General features: G+C 45.2%; 1 protein-coding gene across 2 annotated transcripts in view; it reads left to right on the top strand.

The window, feature by feature from the left end:
• Window positions 1-613: 613 nt before the first annotated feature.
• NUP210 (nucleoporin 210) overlaps window positions 614-21,215 on the top strand; it is a 158,452-nt gene continuing 137,850 nt past the window's right edge. The window contains exons 1-2 of one of the 2 annotated variants that reach the window (XM_061618161.1): window positions 614-1,159; window positions 19,278-19,414. In XM_061618161.1, coding sequence (XP_061474145.1) covers window positions 990-1,159; window positions 19,278-19,414 — 307 coding nt within the window. In that variant the 5' untranslated portion in view covers window positions 614-989. Of the gene's footprint in view, window positions 1,160-13,334; window positions 13,395-19,277; window positions 19,415-21,215 lie in introns of those variants that run through there. The other variant, XM_061618162.1, reaches the window with a different exon arrangement.

The following is a 21,215-nucleotide window of genomic DNA, read 5'->3' as shown; positions in this document are numbered from 1 at the left end:
CCAGTGAAGGTAATAATAAAAATATCCAGACATTCCCGTGCAGCATTCATTATTTGTTGTATGTCCCATCCAACAGCTTATATATTGTGGCTTGGCCTCTACATACACACAATACATTCATATACAACACACACATGCACACACTTTAATGTTTTACTGTCAGTGGTAGTGTTGTGGTTTTCCCTTCATGACTGCACCACCACAAGCCAGTGATCAAATCAATGTATAAATATGAGAAGAGTAGATGTGTTTAGATTAAGTGTATTACGCACAGAGATTGTGCCAGGGTAGGATCTGCAAAAGTCTGAGAACTGCCACAGCTGTATCTGAAGCTGCTTCACTTATTGTTATTGTTAGTGGTGGTGCCTCAGCATCTCTACTAATATTACCACCAAAATATTTGGCTAGGAAAAGTGGAACGTGGAAGGAGAGCGGGAAAACAGCTGCAGTTATCTCCTTTCTCAACTCTCTTGTCCTTTAGTTCCCTCAGGTATCCGACTCTAAAGCTAAAGCACCCCCCACGGAAGCGCCCTCAGCGAGCACTGTTGAAAACAAACAAACCAAACATTGCCTCCCCAGTGGGGTCAGGAGGCAGCAGCCTGCAATGTCCCCAGCGGCCGGCAGGTGATATCAGCTTGGCACCTGCCGTTGCTTCTCTCCCCTCTTGCGGCTAAGGGCCTTCCTTCCCCGCCTTCAGCGTCCGGTCCTTAGAGCAGGATCTTTGCCTTTTGCCCGCGCTGTGACGTCCCTCGAATAGCAGCTCAAGGCGGGTGATTCCTGTGAGGAGGTTGGTGCAGACGCTGCTGCTGCTATAGCAGCTACTACAGCTCCAGCAGCAGCCGCTTCCCTTTTCCTTTGGTTCAGGAAGGGCTTAGAGCGGGTCAGTGGCAGGGCGCGCGTTCGCTCGAAGAAGTGCGCCCTGGTTCCCAGAGAGCGGCGGGACTCTTTTCCCTTGGCCTGGCAAAGCCCCACCCCATCTTCCAGGCACAATGGCACCCGCAACCCCTGCGCATTGGGCGACGCTTTGGCTCCTTCTCCTCCTCCACCTCCCCTTTGCAGTGGTGCCTTCCAAGCTGAATATTCCCAAAGTATTGTTGCCGTTCACCCGAAGCACCAAGATCAACTTCACCCTGGAAGCAAGCGAGGGCTGCTACCACTGGTGAGTGAGGGAGAAAGAGAAAGAAGGAGGGAGGGAAGAACGACAGGAGCGAAGGCGCGGGGCCCTGTAGAGTACAGGCACATGGCACATGGCGCAGGTGCCGCAGTCAGCTTGGCTGCTATAACTGCAACACGTGGAGGAAAAAGCTTGGCTTAGACTGCAGCTCCCAGAAAAGAAGCCTCCTCTCGTTGCCTTCAGTAGGCAACTTCAGTTAGAAATATTAGGGCAGCGAGAGTCTTAGCCAGACGGTTTTACTCTGGCCGCTTGCGCCATGTTAAAAGACCCCTTATCGCGCAGTGTTGTGCCGAGTTTGGCGCGTCTAACCGCGTAGGATCAGATCAGGTGGTTTGTTGCATGGACTCGAAGAGGCAAGTACCTCTGACCATCGTCGGTTCTGAGCTGGGCTGATTTATCTGTGTTTCCTGGGCTGTTAAAAATTTCTCCGTGTTGACTCGGCTGACTTCATCACCAGGAGTCATAGGTGTTAATGTGCCCAACCAAGAAGACTTAGTGGCAGAATTCCATCCAGTACCAGAATAATAACAGGACTTTTTTTTTTTTTAAAGTCTATTGTAGGTAAAGCTGCAAAAGCATTTGGAATACAGTGGTAACATGAAGCAACACATTGTGTTTCTTGAAATGAGGACAGAGGAGGAGGGCAGGGTTATTGCCAAGGTTCTACCGTTAAGAACATAAGAAGAGCCTGCTGGATCAGGCCAGTGTCCCATCTAGTCCAGCATCCTGTTCTCACAGAGACCAACCAGATGCCCATGGAAGCAGGACCTGAGGGCAAGAACACGGTCCCCTCCTGCAGCCTTTGGCAACTGGTTTTCAAAAGCATACTGCCTCTGACTATGGTGGCATTACACCACCACCCAAACACGCACGCTTGCCATGTATAGCACTTTTCCTTTTATTCTGTGCCTAAACATACATTAAAAAGTGAAATTTTATCCACCATAGAGATACAGTGTAACAAAGAAGGCTTCACTTGTTGGCATGTTATTTCCTGAATGTCTGCCTCAGCAGACCCTGGATAAAAATGTGGTAAGAGTTCTCAAGGCAACTACTACTACACAGTATGGTTGAAATTCTGAAAAAGTTGACTATCTCACAACCTATTCCTTGTACTGCTTGTTAATGTGTTTCAGTACAGAAGAAAAAGCGTAATGGTACTTTTTAAAGTTTCCCATTAAAGTGTGCATTACGCACAGGGTGATAATCTACAAATTAGGGGGGAAAGGAAAATGCCTTTTAATATTCTTGTAATTCAAAACTACTTGCTTATGTAAAATGAAAGGAGACCATTTTATTTCCAAATAATTATGCTATCTTATCTAACCCAACAGAATATTGTTCTAACTATTGAAATTTCTTCACACCCTTTTAGTCTGCACTTGCGTTAGGGATGAAAAGATCTATCAATTATGGTTCTCTCAGTTTCTCATTTTTCCAATCTTAAATTCAGTTCTCCACATTTCTGCAACAATTGTGGGTTTTTTTTTTAAAAAAAAGCCCTCATGAAAATTCACAAGCATTTTAGTGTGAATTTCTCCTAATTCATCTGCAACTGAGTGACCACCACCCTCTTAATCCACCTTTCCTAAGAAAAGGATATTTGCAATCAAGCAGTAGTTGTCATATCTCCTGATCCTGGGTGGGCTTTTCCCAGAAGTGGCTTCTGCTTCCTTTATAAGAATGACAGCCACCACTCCCTCTCACAGACTCACCCAGCCAACTCATGTAGGCTAGATTGAATTAGTCAAAAAGGAGAAGGCTCAGGAAAACAGGTGGTAGTCCAAACAGATTCAAGCATCTTGTCCAGATCCTCAGGTTGTAAAAGCTGAAACTGACCCTGTAACACCCAGCCAAATTTGGTCCTGTACATTTCCTCAATAATGGATTTTACCATATATTAAGACCACACCAAGGTGGTTGACAAATAAATAATTTTCCTCCACTGGTAGTCGCCACTAATCATGCTAAAAGTGTAAAGAAAACTAATGTTAAACTGGCATGATGTATATATTTCACTGGAATTTCAATTTTGTTTATTGGGAAAAGTCATTCTAATGTTTTCACTTTAGAGTTTATTTTAATATTTTGATTTCCACATATTTTTATTTTGCATTTTTATCCCATTGATATGGTCCATCAGCATCTTCAGGATGGCTTATGCTCAAATAAACTGACCAAAAAGAGCTTAAAGCAAAGCATCGTGCTTTGTGACATGGGAATAAATAGGCAAATATCCAAATAAATACATTGGTTGTGGTCCAACACCTGTTCAGACAATCTAATGCCACTAACTTTTAACTACCCATGACTAATGTAATTAGATTTACTTGGCACAGTAATACTCCCAAGATGCTAACAATGATCTTTGTGTTAGAGCTTCCCTCTTCCATTTGCATTCTTCCATTTGCAGAAGGGGCTGGGATCCAGCAGATGCACCAACAAAAGGATGTGAGGGAGGCAATTTTCACTCATTCTTCCTTACCTCTGCAGCCCCCAGTGTCATCAGCCCATCCTCTTTCTGGAGGGTCACCCAACTATCCAGACCAGATTTTTAGGGGGCTATACAGGAAAAGAGGAAATGGGTGAAATCCATCACCCCGTCCTCCAGCACTGTCATGTGAGCAGAGCTCTGCTGATCCAACCCAGTGCTGATATTTATGCCAGGTTCATATTTGTAGTTTTAGTTATTAATGCTGATTGGACATGAGGGAACTATCACAGAGATACTTAATTTCTATTGTTTAAATACATTCAGACTGAATTAATCATCAGTGCTCTAGTTTTGTCTTGATGTTCTTTTCTTCTTGGTTTGGCATTTTGCTTATCAGAGTTTGATAAGCCTGATTTAAATGATTTTTTCTCTTTGTACTGCACAGTGAAAAAACAGGAAGTTGCATCAAAAGTGTGTTTACTCTTATATTCTGCATGTAAGAAAGAAAACGGAAATAAAATTTTAGATGTGGCTTTAAAAAAAATAGAATATTGATAGATGTTAGTTTACATTTTCGTCTGGATCTGTTAAGTCAGTGAAAATATACTCCATGAATGTTTTCTTGTTATTGATGTGGTCTGGAGTCTCACAACAACCTACTTTGCCAATTACTAATGAGAGGACTTGCAAATGCATCTCAGATGTAATTGTACCCAGTGTATAGGAGAGCGATAAGGTATTGGTAAATAGCGCATCAACCTAATGCATGCACATTGGGGAGCAGGGTGCACTTTTGTTCCCAATGTTGGTCCTTCGAGAAGATATTGATATTTCTCTCTTCTATTTGAGGAGTAAGGATTGTGCAAACTAGGTCTAGTATGTTGAACTCCAGTCACATATATCTTAGTTAAAAGTATATTTGTTCAGTGAATGGGTGCAAGGTAGACCTTAGGCTGAAGCAGACATGGGACAGGAATACAGATAGATGTGTGTACACAGTTATGCATATTAAAGGTTGGAAGGCAACACTCAGCATCAGCCTCGGAATAAAAATATACACTATTCTGCTGGTTATTAATTAGAAAAGGGAAATTGATTGAATCAGGCATTACAATTAGAGAAAACAGCAAAAGTAGATGGCATCCAAGGCAAACATTTTTCCCCATATGTCATTTGGTATTACATTGTATGATATGAGATGATATGAACAAGTTATTAAATGGATCATTATATGTTTTAATTTTTAGCCCCTGACGAAGGCCAAGTCCAGAGTGGCCGAAACGCGTTGGGCTTCTTTCCTCTTTTTAATAAACCGATTTGGATTTCTCAATCAAGTAATTCTCCTTTTTTGGCATCTTGGGGTCCCCCCTCCTTCTTCCTCCCATTACAGTTAGAGACACAGTTAACCAGAATAATTTGTTTCTTTTGTTACTACTAATAAAGGTTAGAATTTATCACCAAACTTTAGCAGGTAGTTTATGAAGATAATTTTTAAAATATATTAGATGATACCTGTTCAATACTTTTGCTTACTGTGCACTACAGTGGAGAACATAATGTCCTTTGGTTGCCTGGAGATGCCCCCTGACAGCAAGAATAATGTTTATTTGTTTATTTATTTATTTGATTGATTGATTTGATATATATCCTGCCCTTCCTCCCAATAGGAGCCCAGGGCGGCAAACAAAAGCACTAAAAACACTTTAAAACATCATAAAAGCAGACTTTAAAATATATTAAAATGAAACCACCATTAAAAACATTTTTTTAAAAAGGTTTAAAAACATGTTTTTTAAAAAAGGTTTAAAAACATGTTTTTTGAAAAAGGTTTAAAAACATATTAAAAAGCAATTCCAACAAAAGCGCAGACTGGGATAAGGTTTCAACCTAAAAGGCTTGTTGAAAGAGGAAAGTTTTCAGTAGGCACCAGAAAGATAACAGATGGTGCCTGTCTAGTATTTAAGGGGAGGGAATTGCAAAGGTCCACTTTCTATGTTGTCCAGAATGGACCTCCTGATAAGCTGGTATTGGCAGGAAGCACTCACCTGCAGAACACAGTGATCGACTGGGTATATAAGGGATAAGATGGTCTTTCAGGTATCCTGAACCCGAGCTGTATAGGGCTTTGTACACCAAAACTAGAACCTTGAACTTGGCCTGGTAGCAAATGGGCAGCCACTGCAATTCTTTCAGCAGCGGGGTGACATGCAGGTGATACCCTACCCCAGTGAGCAGTATCACCACTGTATTTTGCACCAGCTGCAGCTTCCAGACCAACCTCAAGGGCATTACAGTAATCCAGCCTGGAGGTTACCAGTGTATGGACAACAGTAGTCAGGCTATCCCGGTTCAGAAATGGACACAGCTGTCTTACCAGCCAAAGCTGGTAAAAGGCACTTCTAGACACTGAGGTCACCTGGGCCTCTAGCAACAAAGATGGATCCAGAAGTATCCCCAGACTACAGACCTGCTCTTTCAGAGGGAGTACAACCCTATCCAAAGCAGGCAACTGATCAATTATCTGAACTCGGGAACCACCAACCCACAGCATCTCCATCTTGCTAGGATTCAGATTCAGTTTATTGGCCCTCATTCAGCCCACCACTGAGTCCAGGCAGTGGTCCAGAGCTTGCACAGCCTCTCCTGATTCAGATGTTGTGGAGAAATAGAGCTGGATATTGTCAGCATACTGCTGACACCTCACCCCAAAGCGCCTGATGACTGATCCCAAGGGCTTCATATAGATGTTAAACAGCATGGGGGACAAGATGGTACCCTGTGGCACCCAGCACAATTGCCAGGGGGCTGAAAGACAATTACTTAATGCTATTGTCTGACAAAGATCTTGGAGATAGGATCAGAACCACTGTAAAACAGTGCCTCCAATACCCATCTCACCAAGTTGGCCCAGAAGGATACCAAGGTCATAGGCACAATCTAGATGGCATCATGTTCCACAAAGACCACTAACTGAAACAGACATTTAAATTTTATTTTTTTAATATTTATTAAATTTATAGCCCACCCTTCCTTCCAACGAAGCCCAGGGCAGCATTTTCTTAAAGGTCATATTGTGGTTGGCTCTTTTATATATCATTTATTTTGGCAAGTTGTTTACTCTGTAGTGTTTAAGCAGTTACTAGGGGCCACCAACCTATCAGCAGTGGGTCTATTGACTTCACTGATTCCTGTTTCTCACTTCAAAACAAATACATTTTAGCACTTTGAAATTAAGTCTTTAGATGGTTCTTTGAAACACAAGGTAAGTATTTTTCTGCTTTTAGGGTTGCTCTCTAAAGCACAACAGGCAGGCTGTGTGAATAATACCCTATATTTTTGTAAGATTATGTGGAGGAAGTTGCAACACTAATAGTGAAATATTTACTCAGAAGTTAAGTATGAGTGCATAGTGTTGCAGCCAAAGTCAGCGTGCAGTCTACATTTTTATTCCCATATTTGCCTAAAAGATAAGGTAAAATCAAGCTAATTTGGCAGTTATGCAAACTGAGCTAGCATGTGAGTGAAGAACTTAAGAGGGTATGGTTGATTAAAGCAAAATTTCAGGGCACATCTCTGCAAGAAACTTAAATCTGTTTTATTACAATTTAATTGTCAAGGCTTCCACAAAGTATCCTGGAAGCTGTAGTTTAGTAAGATGCTGAACAGTCTTGTTAGAAATCCTTAGCTCTCACAGAATGCTAAACTACAGTTAATTAAAAATCGAAGTGAAAGCTTTTTATCTTCATGTGGCAACACTGGAGGAAGATGGGGGAAAGAGGAGTGCACATTCTCTCATGGATGACAGAGGTCTCCGCGTGGGTACTATAGCTCCCCCTACAGCTTGAAGACATGAAATGCTTCAGGAAATGTTTTTTGCTCCTCCCTTCCAGGGCTGTGGAGTCGGTACGCCAAACCTTTGACTCTGACTCCTCTATTTTTCTACTGTCCGACTCCGACTCCACCCAAAATTGCTTCCAACTCCACAGCCCTGGAAAGGGCTGTAAATGTCTTTTTAAATTGGAAGCTCTTGTAGGAGCATTTTTATCGCTGCCTGAATATGCTCTGATCTTGGCATCACAGCGTTTGTCTTCATCTGGGTCCTGTGTCATACACTCACACACAAAATGTTTTCCATCTTGAGTTATGGTGAAATGCTCAACTACAGCTGACTTCATGGGAATCTTCTTTGACATTTTGAATTTATATTTTTTTAAAATTTGTCAATCAAAATTTATTTTGAAGCCGGAGTCGGTACATTTCTACCGACTCCGACTCCGACTCCACCCAAAATTGCTTCAGACTCCGACTCCATGACTCCGACTCTGACTCCACAGCCCTGCTCCCTTCCTGCTGAGGCTCAGTTTTCTTTCCTGTCTCAGCTCAGAGCACACCCTTTCTGGATGGCTTCCTTTCTGGCCTAGCTTCTCTCCTCCCTTTTGCCTATATTCCAGGTTTTTTTGGCCTATCTTCCATCTATCTATTTTTCTACTTGTTTTATAATCTATATATGTATTACTTACCTTTAGTTCTCTGTCCTTCTAGTTTCACTTTCATTTCTTCTGCCTTCTGCTCCCTGCAAGCATGGAAAAGATGGCATTTTACTCTTCAAAGAAGAAAAAATATTCAAAAAAGGCAGGGCAATACTCAGCCTCGGCTGCAGTCAGCTCCCACCCGCCCCAGATTCCCGCCAATGTTCAGCAGCAGCTGCTTATTGGCGGAGACAGCCCTCTTGAGGGCACCTCTTCTCGGATGGACTCCATCGCTTCCCGCAAGCTTGCCAGAGTCAGTGAGTCCCCTCCACTTACCTCCTTACCACAGGGGCTTTTAGCAGAGCCGTTTTTGGCTGCTTGCAATGCAGCACCTGCCATTTTGTCCAACAAACACGAGGCGGCTGCCGTTTTGGATCGGCACTTGCCCGCTGCTTTTCAGGCCGCTCCTGCACTACAACAAAAAAGGACACTTATTGAAGCGGATGCTTCCCATGACTTACCTTTACTCCTGCCTGAGAATAGCACTGCGGTCCTCTCGGTGACACAGCCTCCAAGCTCCCCAGAACCTCCCCGCCTTGTTCCTATCGGGCCTAGGGAACTGGAGTGTCTTTCATCTAAAGATGAGGAGCAAAGGAGGTATGATTCCCCAGTTCAATGCATGCAGATAACTCCCCCATCCCAACCTGGTTCTAATGCAATGCCTCAACAACCGCCGTTGTCCCTATCTGATCTGCTATCTCCCGCTGTATTGCAACAGCTTAAGGAGGCCATGATTGGGGAGCTGCAGGGCATCCAAAAGGCATTCTCCCTCCACACGGGATAATGCAGACGTACCACCCCCACTCTCCAAAAGGCCCTCAATTGCGTATCCACACCTTGATAGGGTTCCTTCACCCTCCCCACATGCTGTTGCTAGAGGCCACAGCACTCAGCAAGGCCTCTCTTTAGACGCAGGCAAGTCTGATGACAACAGAGATCCTGATATTGAAGAAGGGGAATGGAGTGAAGGCTCAGATATGGATGACACTCAGTCTGCTAGATTATTTGTAGAGGCTCATTTTGCCCCTCTTTTCCGTAAAGTAGTGGCAGCTTTGGACTTAAATGTGACCCAGAAACAACAGGAGCCCTTATCTAAGAGCTGTCTAGTGCTCCCCGTCCCTAAGCCTTCCACTAGGTGCATGCCTTTGCCCACCTCTTTTAAAAATATTATGAAGTTAGAATGGGACTTGCCTCTCCAATGCAGAAAAAGTACTAACTATGCCAATAAGTTTTATGTCCTAGATGCTGATGTTATGAACCAGCTTCACACTCCAGCTGTGGACGGGCCCATTTCCGCTCTACTCTCCCATGCCCTCTTGCCACGGGACGGAGATGCTCAGTTAAAGGACCCCATTGAGCAACTCTGAAGCGCTCTCACGAAGCTAATGGCTCTCAATAAGAGCTTCTACTTCGGCTTCTGTATTTGCCAGAGCAGTGCTGTTATGGACTGAAGACCTGCTTGACGATGTTAACAGAGACCCAGCTAGACTCAGAAAGACTCTGCTCAAGGTATCTAGATCCCTGGCATTCATACCAGATGCCACTATGGACTCTGCCCAATTTTCCTGCAGAGCAATGGCAGCAGCAGTTGTAGCTAGAAGACATTTCTGGCTTAACCACTGGGATGTGGATGCAGCTTCACGTGCCAGCCTAGCCTCTGTCTCCTTCTCAGGTACCAAGCTCTTCGGTGATGAGGCCCTCAAGGAAGTCATTGTAGAGACCAGAGATAAAAAGAAAGTGGTGCCATCCCAAAAGCGAGAGGATAGGTGCCTCTTCTTCTTACCCTTTCCAGTCCTTTTGTGGCTCCAGGCTCACCACCAGGGCACGTGACTTCAAAAGTGGGCGCTCCTACTTGACCAGGCAGAGATTTCCACAGAATTCTCAGACCTCTTCTTCCAGGCCCTCCCCCAACCAAACTAGACAAGGATGTCAGAACCAACAATGCTTCTGACTCACCGCTGACACCACAAGTAGGAGGTCGCCTAACCCACTTTGTTTCCTGTTGGCAACACACGACCCAGGACACGTGGGTACTCACCATCCTCAAGGAGGGGTACCAGATAGAACTTACAGAGTACCTGCCCACCAGATTCCTTCCCTCTCCCTTAGCCACTTCCATCAAAAAACACCAAGCAATATTAGGCGAGATTCATCACCTGTTGGATATCTCCGCCATAGAAGAAGTACCATCAGGAGAGGTTTTCTCAGGTCTTTACTCCATCTTCTTCTTGGTCGGGAAAAAGGACGGATCCTAGTGCAGGGTACTTGACCTCAAATTCTTAAATCAATTTGTGACCCAGAGAACCTTCAGGATGGACACCCTTACGTTCATCAGAGAAGCTCTTCTTCCATGGGACTCTCTGGCTTCAATAGATTTAAAAGAGGCCTACCTGCACATCTCCATATTCCCATCTCACAGGTGATTACTCCGCTTCTATTACAACAGCCACCACTTTCAATACAGGGCCCTTCCCTTTGGTCTGGCTTTGGCTCCACATCTGTTCACCAAGGTTATGGTGACGTTAGTAGGGGTCTTCTGATGCAAGGATTGCACATATACCCATACTTAGACGACCTCATTCAGTCCATTTCCTTCCATCAAGCCCAACAGGACATCCACGTTTCACTAGACTTCTTGCAAGGTCACGGCTTTCTCATAAATTCCCAAAAGAGCCATCTATGCCCTTCTCAGCAGCTGCTCCACCTTGGGGTGACTATAGACACGGCTCAACAGCTCATTTCCCTGTCACCACAGAGGGTCCAGAACATTGCCTCACTGGCAACTACTTTGTCCCAACTTCAATCCCCAGACGTGATGTTGCTTGCCAAACTACTCGGCATGATGGCATCAGCAATAGGGATCACTCCCTGGGCGTGCCTGCACTCCTGCCCACTTCAAACCTTTTTACTTCAGTTCCAATCAGACATTGCACTAATTAACCATCGTCATTTTCTCTTTCCATCTCCGGTCAAACACTCCCTCACCTGGTGGTTGGAAATACGGAACCTATTGAAAGGAGTCCCACTATAGGATCCTCCCCGAACAGTCATCGCCACCGACACCAGCCTCCATGGTTGGGGAGCGCACTGCCACTGGCAATATGTTCAACAACGCTGGTTGACAGCAGAGGTGACCAGAAACATCAACTGGTTAGAGATAAGGGCAGCACACCTAGCTCTTTGGCACTTCGTGCCAATCCTCGCCTTTCCGGACGTCCTCATTCGCACCGACAACACGTCAACTCATGCTTACCTGATCAAACAAGGAGGTACCCGCTCAAGGACTCTGAACCTAGAGGCTACTTCAATGCTACTGTGGGCAGAAAGACACCTGTCCTCAATTTCAGCAGAGTACATCCAGGGTCGCCTGAACATAACGGCGGATTGGCTGAGCAGACAGCAGCTCTTGCCAGGCGAATGGGCTCTGAATGTGGAAGTATTCCAGTCTCTCCAAGCGAAGTTCGGCAACTTCCAAGTAGACCTATTCGCTTCGGACAGCAATCACCAGACAAAGAGATTCTTCTCCCGATTCAGGAGTTGCGGAGCAGAAGATGCTCTGGCAGTAAGCTGGCCAAAAGGCCTCCTCTACGCCTTCCCACCGACTCCCTTGCTGTCCAGAGTACTGAAGAAAATCAGAACAGAAGCAGCTCACGTGGTCCTTGTAGCCCCTATTGGCCAAGACGCCCCTGGTTCTCGGACATAGTTCGCCTGGCACAAGGCGCTTCATCTACTGGCACGACACGACCTGCTCCATCAAGGTCCTCTCCTACACCCGGACCCACAATGGCTCAGACTAACCGCATGGAGATTGAGCGCATAGGCTGCTAGCGTTAGGATTCTCCTCTGAAGTGGTGAGTACCATCCTGTCAGTGAGACGCCCTTCCACCATTAAAAGCTATCAATCTACATGGAAAGCTTTCTCTCTCCAGAGTCAGCAGTGGTTGCTCAAGTTCTGCAACTCTTGCAAGATGGTCTGAAAAAGGGCATGCGGCCAAATACTTCAAAACGACAAACATCAGCTCTCTCATCTATCCTGCTACCTACCAGCAATACTTGTTTGGGTGCACACCCTCTTCTCAAAAAGTTCCTGTGAGGAGCTGTTGCCTTAAGTCCTCCAGTACTGCATAGATTTCCATCATGGAGCCTGCATACCGTCCTCAGCGCTCTTCAGAAACCTCCCTTTGAGCCGCTTACATCCGTTCCTCTCAGGGTCCTATCCTTCAAATTGATATTCCTCGTAGCTATCACCTCGGCTCACAGAGTATCTGAACTGCAAGCCCTCTCAATACAAAAACATCTGTGTACATTCCATAAAGATAAAGTGGTGCTACGAACTAACCCAGCCTTTGTTCCCAAAATGAACTCACCATTCCATAGGCAGCAGGAAATAATCCTAACTTCCTTTTGTCCTAATCCCTCTCATCCCAGAGAAAGAGCGTGGCACTCCTTAGACGTTAGACGTGCTCTGAAAGTCTACCTTTCTAGAACTGAGTCCTTTCGTAAATGTGATTCCTTGTTTGTATCATTCCATCTGCCTACTTTAGGAAACAAAGTCTCCCGAAATACCTTGGCTAGGTGGATTAGAGCGTGTATATCTCTAGCATATGAAGCTCTGCACTGGCCTTCTCAATTGAACCTTACGGCTCATTCCACCAGATCAGCCGCTACTTTGGCAGCCTTCTTCCTAATGCCTCCATAGAAGAAATTTGTAGGGCAGCCACCTGGTCATCCCCGTCTACCTTTACTCGGCATTACAAAATTGATCTTTATGCATCAGCGGAGGCTTCATTTGGTCTCAGAGTTCTCCAACAGGTCCTGCCTCCACCTGACCCACCCTAGGTCGTAGCTTTAGTACGTCCCACGTGGAGACCTCTGTCATCCATGAGAGAAGGTACAGTTTGTACTTACCGTAAACGGTGTTTCTTCATGGATGGCAAGAGGTCTCCATGGCCCTCCCTAACCTGGCTGGCTATAAGGGACGATATTATGGGGTGCCACGACTACGCACATTTCTGGGACTCTCCCAGACTGGTTGACTGTTTCCATGTTCTTACACCTATTGTGTTTTTTCGATGTGTTATATATTCTATGATGAGCTGAGGCTGTTGGCAGAGCTTTACAAGAATGAAAACTGAGTCTCAGCAGGAAGGGAGGAGCAAAAAACATTTCCTGAAGCATTTCCTGTCTTCGAGCTGTAGGGGGAGCTATAGTACCCACGTGGAGACCTCTTGTCATCCATGAAGAAACACCGTTTACGGTAAGTACAAACTGTACCATCCCAAGGCTTGTTTATGTAATGCTAAACCATAGTTTATTGGGGCAGCATCAGTGGCTAGGTGTTGGAAGCCACATTCCAGCAGTGGGGTGGGTCCTGTTCCAAAGATGGGTGGGTCCACACATACACACAAAACCCTCTACTGCTTTCTGTTCAGCTTCTTCCTCAGTCTAGGTGAGCAGGGTGAGGTGAAGGACCTTGGATTCCACAGTCTCTGCACACCAAGGAAGCATTTCCTTCACAAATGATTAGGGGTATTTTGCCCATAGAAGTCTTTCAAGAATGGACTTTCCTTATTGAAATGTTCTTGCCAGGCGTTTAGGGACACTTAGCCTTAGGTGCCAGAACTGTTGTATTCTCTCTCCCCCCCCCCCGAAGATCAGTGCAGATCACCTGAGAGCAGCTTGTGTTTTCATCCTCCTCCTGGTGCAGTTTGGCAGGGAAGTTTCATCCCCAATCAGCTTCTCCCTTGCAGCATGCCAGGTGGGAAAGGTGAACCCTCCTGTTTCCGTGCACCAGGATAGGGATGAAAATCATGCCTTCTCCATTCCCAGCTTATTAACATGGAGCTGAGAGGAAGTAGTTTTCATACCTATTGCAGTGTGTGGCGGGGAGGGCCTGGGAGAGTGCTAGGGGCTGGGTAGAAGTGCTTGGCAGGCCAGAGGTTCCCCATCCCTGTACTAAAATAGGGTGAAAGTGGTGTCAGCACACTTGGCTATATTCCAAGACGTTTGTATTCAGGAAATATATTGTATAACTGTCTTCACCTGATCTCCACACTTTTTTTCCCCAAGACACAATACTTATCCCTGCTAAATGCCAAATACACAAATATTGTACATAGGATAATATACTTTATTTTTCTTCAGTTTTGTCAGGGAGTAGAAAGCGGTGCATCTAAGCAGACTGCAGGGCAGTGGGCTTGTCAGCAATCTTGGATTTCTGCTTGTTGTCAGTTCCACTGATTAACTGGGTGAAAACCTTATTCTCTGATTAAAGGAATATCTGGACATTCTTCTGACAATTAGATAAAGTAAAGCTTGAAGTCCTATTTCTGTGTGCCACTTTGGAGGTGGCCTCTAACATTTCCGATTTCTCTTGAATCCTCAGAGCTGCCATTCTTAACCAACTTGAAAAAATTAGTATTAAGTCTGTTTTTGGTACAGTTGAGTGCTTCAGTGAGCCAGATAATTATTTGCTGTAATAGAAACCCCCACCCCAAGCATAGACTTGTTTTCTCCTTAGCAGGACAGCTATTTAAAAGAAACTGCAAGTACAGTAGGGCCCCGCTTTTCGGCATTCCGCTAATGCGGCAGCTTTCAATTAGAGTAAGGCCCCACACATACGGCACTTGTTCCACTTTTACGGCATTTTTCAGGTGTCGGGCGCCATTCATTCGGGTTTCACTTTTAGGCAGGGGTCTGGAACATAACCCACTGAATGAGTGGGGCCCTACTGTACAGCAAAATTCAACATAGTACCACTGTGTTTATAATGAGTAATATTTGAAGCCATAATTAAAAAATGATTGGCTTAAAAATGTATCAGTGATGTTTTGATTTGAAATTGACATTACTGGAAAAGCAAGAACTATATGTTATACATAATATGAATGAGAGTGCACCCTAGAGCAAAATAGTTTCAGTGGGTTTCTGTGGCAGACTTCAGCTGAAGATGTGAATAATAAATAACTTCAAACAAGTAAGGAAAAGCAGGTTCCGCCCCCAGCCAGCAATGGCACCAGAAAAAAAAAAATTCTGGGGAGGAACAGAATAGGTGAAGTATATTACTAGGTGGATGAAATATACTAGGTGGGGGGCAAAGTCCTTGTTTGGGGGAATGCTTGCCCCCCCTTTGGCATCACCACTGCCCCCCGCCCCCAAAGGCCTTTAAGAGAAAAGCTTTCAGAGCTATATCTCCATAAAAAGTGACAGAATGAGCGGAGCATGACACCATTGCTTTCTCTGCATGCTTAGACAAAGGGCCGGCTCCAGGCATGCGGGGGCCCTTGGGTATCAGCTTTCCCTCGCCCCCCGGTGGGTGTGGGTGTGCGCACGTGCGTGTGTGCCCCCCCACCGCCCCCCTACCTATCTAGTCTTTACCATTGCCCTTAATGAAGATGGTGGCCACGGTTTCCCTAAGGGGAACGAAGCCTCCGCCGCCATCTTTGTTGATGGCACACGTGCATGCTATGCACACACATCTCTGCCATCAACTAAGATGCGTCAGTGGCTTCAGTACCTTAGGGAAGCTGCGGCCGCCATCTTCATTAAGGGCAGTGCTAAAAAGCTGGCTGACAGGTAAGTGGGGGGCGTGGATCACAGAAGGGGAGCGGAGGGCCCCTCAGGGGCTCCTGTAGCTCCGGGGCCCTCGGGCCAGTGCCCAACCTGGCCACCTTTTAGAACCGGCCCTGCTTAGACATATATTCAAAAATATAGGATTGCATCAGCAAACGTTAAGTATCAGTTTCAAATTCCTGGCTTACAAGATCATATGGAGTTATTTAAATAAAGGGTAGGGAAACTTTTTAAATTACAGATGCTTACTGCCTATAATACTGGAAATTGCAGCGCATAGCTGGGAAATGAAGAGGCAAGACAAGATAAGGTGTGGGTAAATCAAGGGCCACGTTTATTGAATAAGGCCAGTTACATGCTTGATTGCATGGTACAATGATCCGCAGAGCCAGTATGGAGCTTATCTCACCCCCATTGGGCGAGGGCACCCTGCCATGGGAAAAGGGGGTGAGCCAAGCCCAAACCCTTCTTCTGGGCCCCATCCCCACAGGGTGGTTAGAGAGGCCTTCCTGATCCACCCCCCCTCAGGGCCGCAGAACCTCTGAGTGGGTGGTACAGGTTAGCCCCAAAGGTGAGCCTTATCCTGCCAACCGGCTGCACAACCTGGAAGGCAGACCTCAGAACCCACCAATCACCTTAAAGGGTGCCTAAGGGTGGTCACCAAACCCTACCTTGTTAAATTCCACCACAATCCGCCACAGAAGAGGACAAGCCTCTGCTAAGTCCCTCTTTCCCCACCTGCACCAAATTATATCACGCAGGGCACTCTGCAGATCCAAAAAAAACAGATCGTTACCTAGGTCAGACATATGTACACTGTCTGGCCGGTAAAGATCAGCCCGCTCACACCTCACCTCAGGTTGATGTATTACCTCGCCCTGCTGATAAGCAAGGGCGAGCCGGACTTCCCTATTTACCTTACGACTAGCCTTATTCAGGCCTCTGGGATCATTCCCACCCCTCCAAATTCTCCTCTGGACAATATCGGACCAAACAATCACGGTCCCAGGCCACCTGCTGTGTATGGCCTCAAAGTCCAGGCAAGCCTGAATGACAAGGTCTTTCCCCTTCAGCATTCCCAGGTCATTGCCTCCCAAATGTATCACTACAACCTTTGGAGGGTGCTGCACCAATGAAGCATCAAACACCGTTGGCAGGAGGTGTTCCCACAGCATGCCACATCTACCCAGCCACTGGACCGACGTGCAATGGCTGAGCCCCAACTGGGTTCCGTGCCTGATCTGCGACGCCCTCCTCCTGGCCCATAACTCCATCTGTGGCCACACATGAGTACCTCGACTCTCTCCAGCACCCTCCAACCTGCTAAAACAGAAACAACAATTATCAATATGCTCAGCAGCACAATGGTTAAGGAGGGCCCTTAAATGGCCTACCGCCAGTGCCCCACTGCCTGCATGACTGTGCTCCCACAGCCCAACATAGCTACTATAGAAGTCACACCCATCTGGAAAGAGTGTGTACCAAACTGGTTGGGATCCAACCCCAAACATGACTGTAATTAGAAGCTCCAGTCAGCCCCTCAAAGGCAGAGAGTGGTCACTGCACTCTATTATAATGTGAGTAGTAGTTTCCATAATGTCCATACTTGGTAATTGCATCATTATCAGAGCAGCCCTTGCTGGCTCAGCACAACAGTAGATCAGTTGGGATTAGATATGGTATGTAGAAAGAAGTGATGAAATGATTCCTAATAAATCATGGCCACAACAGTCTTGGACGCAATGCACCATGTGCAAAGTCCATCCCTCCGACTTCTCAGGTGTGTTTGCTACTCCTGATACAAGACTCGAAGATGGCTATTTCTGTTCCTCCCATCTCAGAAACTGGTCAGATTACAGTGCCAAGGCCCGTCTGACAATGGACCCAAACTGAAACTTAGTCAAAGGCTGACTATCCTGGCGACAAAATAACAACCTTCTAGACTTACCTCTAAGCCGCAAGATGAACCTAAAGCCCGGACTGCACACCGCTTGTGTACATGGAAGAGGCCAAAGTGATAACCAAACCTCAGCCCCTCTGGTCAGTCTCTGACTTGCGCAACTAAATCCAAACACAGCTGCCACTTACCAAAACCTCACCTCCTCCAAAGCCCAATCAGATCCGTCATTTCTAAAAAGGGGGCAAAGCAACTCTCCCATCCAAAAGCCCCCCACCCCAAAACAAACAAACAAAAACACGCTATCACAGCACTGCATGAAATCAGACTGCCTCAGAGCTAGAACTACATAAAGATACCCAAAGCCCATGAAAGCCCAACAGCCTCAGCCCATTCCACTGGCTATGCCTTTGCACACCAGTTATCCTGAAAAATAACCCCAAAGCCCCAGAGGCAACAGAGTGAATTTACACTCCGCCTCCAATAATAAGTTCCATCGCCAAAAGAAACCCAATTAAATTGCTCCAAAATTCCTGGTGCATCTAATGCTGGCCATGCTATGCTTCAACTAGGCCTGCTAGGGGGACTGCAGAGTACAGAACAGGAAGGCAGGTTTCCTGTAAAAATGAAGAAGAAGAAGAAAGCCCTGTTTCATTTCATGATAAAAATAGACTCTCTTCAGTTTATAGTCAAACTGCTGAAGCATGTGCATGTCTGGTTTGGCCCTAAATCTAGCCCTTTTGAGGTGCGAGTATAGCTTATCAATCTTAGTTTGAGATTAATATAGTTTTTGAACAAACTTTGAGTTAAGATAATTACAGGTCTGTTTAGGTTTGAAATAGAAGAAGATACCTGCTGTCCATAAAGGCACCTAGCTTTTCTGCTGTCAGACAGAGGTTGGGATCCCCTGTCTGGAGCAGAAGCAGCAGCAGCTTGGGCCTCAGTTCTAACTCAGAATGGCCAGTCCAGTTATGCAGTCCAGTGACACTGGAGAATAAGCCAGACCCTAGCACCCTGACCAGGCTTGAGACACCACCCTGAGGAACCAATTCCCTCTATGACAGGGGACGCACATACCTAGGTTAGCCTGGCAATACACCCGGAGAAACCTTTCAAAAAGAAAGAAGAGTGTTACGTCTCAAGCCAGGAGCCTGCCTTTTAAGGACCTAAATGAAGGGGCAGAGCCTGGGAGGGGTAATTTTGCACACAAGAGTATGTAAGCCTTCATTCATCTCTAAGACTTGGAGCTTGTAAGTCCTCTGTCAGGACTTCACCAACCTTCCCTGTCACTAGCCCCATTAGTTGTTTCTCTTTCAGATCTTTCCTGAGAAGTTCTTTGTGACTGTGCATGTAGTCAAACCTGCCCTTACATTTTCCCATTTTTTAAAATCCTGTATACAATTCCCACAGAAATTAAAATATTGATAAACATTTCACAACATCACATTAGCCTGGTCGATGGTTAGAGGGTTCACAGACAAGCAAAACATGGCGAAATTGTAAGTCTGCAGATGAGTGATTTTAAAGCTGATGATTACAGTATTTAAAATTGGTGGGAGCTGTTGGTACTATAACATTAAATTGTTTAAAAGTGAAGGAACTGTTTATGGATGTCATCAATTATAGTTGACTTGTACCCCAGTAATTTTAGTTTCTTTTTTTAAAAAACAGGTCTTCTACGAGACCAGAGGTTGCCAGCATAGAAGCTATAGAGCAAGACAACCATCAGTGTTCACAGAAGGCTATTGTCCAGGCCCGATCATCACAAGTAACGCGCCTTACAAGTATTATTTTGGCTGAAGATATTTGTAAGTACAGTAATATTCCCCCTATCCTGTTTAGGTATGGATGTTTTAAATGACTTTGCTCTAAGTGAATTCTACAGATGTTTGTAGGCTTTGTTTGGTTTGTACCCCTTCCCATGAAACTTTTGATGGCTACACTACTGCTGAAGTACCCTCTCCCACCTGTGTGTGTCAGATTTATAACTAACAAAGAAAAAGAGGGAGACTGAGAATGAAAACTGAAGTATATGTCATCTTACTCCTCTGCTCATTCTTCTGGCACTCATCACCTCCTTCCAAGATTGAGAGACAGCTGCAACCACGTTAAGCTTTTCTACCACTTGATAAACAAAATGTTTATAATGGCAAAGAACATAGGCATCCTGTAGAGGTCAGAAACAGATTGATCTGTGTGCATAGAGGGAGGAGATGTGAAGAGGATACTGGAAGGAGCAAGGTTTGTGTCTTTTGTTTGCTGAAGAAGCAGCGTAGAAGGTCAGAAAGGAGTGTACATTTCAAGTCAACGGAGAGATGCTATTAAAATCAAAATGGATGACGCAGTAAAGATGGTGAGACTTAGAATACCATCTTAACCTGCTCATAGAACTTGTATGATTGGGCAGGACCCGGAAATGGCCATAGCTTATATTTGCATGGACTAGTTTGTGTGGTGGGGATTTTCTAATTGGAGCTGAAATGATAAGATCAGTAAATCTCTACTGAGTGACTTGTGTCCCTAATTAGTATTCCGCTTTGAACTGAAGAGGGAATTTGACTCGATGCCATTATAGGCACCTTCCAACTCTTCTGTGATTCTATGAGAATAACAGCCTGAAACTATGCATACTTAAACAGAAGTATCTCCAGCTGTGCTATGGGCTCCTGCTGGGAGGAAGGGCGGGATATAAATAAAATAATAAATAAATAAATAAATGTATGGCTCACTCTGAGGTAAATAAATAGGAACGACAATTAAGACATGCAACTATTTTGGTATAGGAGATGTTTATATTGTTGCTGGTGCTAAATTTATTTAAGCAGCATAGCAGAGAGTAACAGCGGTCTGAAATGTGAGTGTGGCAGCGTGTGTGCACGTTTACCTAAGAAAGCAGGCTTTTACCCTGCATCAGGATCACTGAGACTTAAGACTTAGTAAAATAAGAAAAGCTACTTTATTTAGAGAAATACATAGTAGATAGAAAAGGCATACCTAGTTCTAACTAGCTAACTAAGTTGGAGGTGCAATACCCAGGTGTGGGAATTGCCCTCATGGCTAGGAGAGAGAGAGCAGAGACAAAGGTGTCTCCTCTCTCCCAGACAGTCAGAGAAGAGAAGAGAGGGTGGAAGGAGAAGGGGCAGGTAAGCTTCCCTAAAGATGTATCAGTCTAGTAGCCAGAAGAGAGTCAGTCAGAGCATCACAGGTAAAGGTAAACAAGCCTACCCATCTGGAGGACCCTAGCTCTATCTCTCTTCTGGAGCATAAACGAAAGAACAGAACAGGAGTTGCTCTTGCCCCACTTCCAACATATATAACAGTACAATGACAATGAATGGATTTGGCCTATAATAAAATTGATTGTACCAGAAAATATGTATTAAGGAATATATGTTAGCATAGTTATTTCTAGACGGCTTTTCAACAATCAATCTCATTGCTGGGCTCCCTAACGGGAAAGGCAGGCCTAAAGCTGGCTTGGCCATATTGTTATCTACCATTCTCCGCACAAACATCAAAAAACTCCCTCCCTGTGGGAACTCTGCAATAGCTTCTGTAATGACTTTTCCATCTACTTCCCTCTTATTGATCAATGTCTATATTCCTCCC

This window comes from Rhineura floridana, chromosome 3 (assembly GCF_030035675.1).
Source record: "Rhineura floridana isolate rRhiFlo1 chromosome 3, rRhiFlo1.hap2, whole genome shotgun sequence".
In the NCBI taxonomy this organism is placed as follows: domain Eukaryota; kingdom Metazoa; phylum Chordata; class Lepidosauria; order Squamata; family Rhineuridae; genus Rhineura; species Rhineura floridana.
This window is presented reverse-complemented; position numbering and strand designations above follow the sequence as displayed.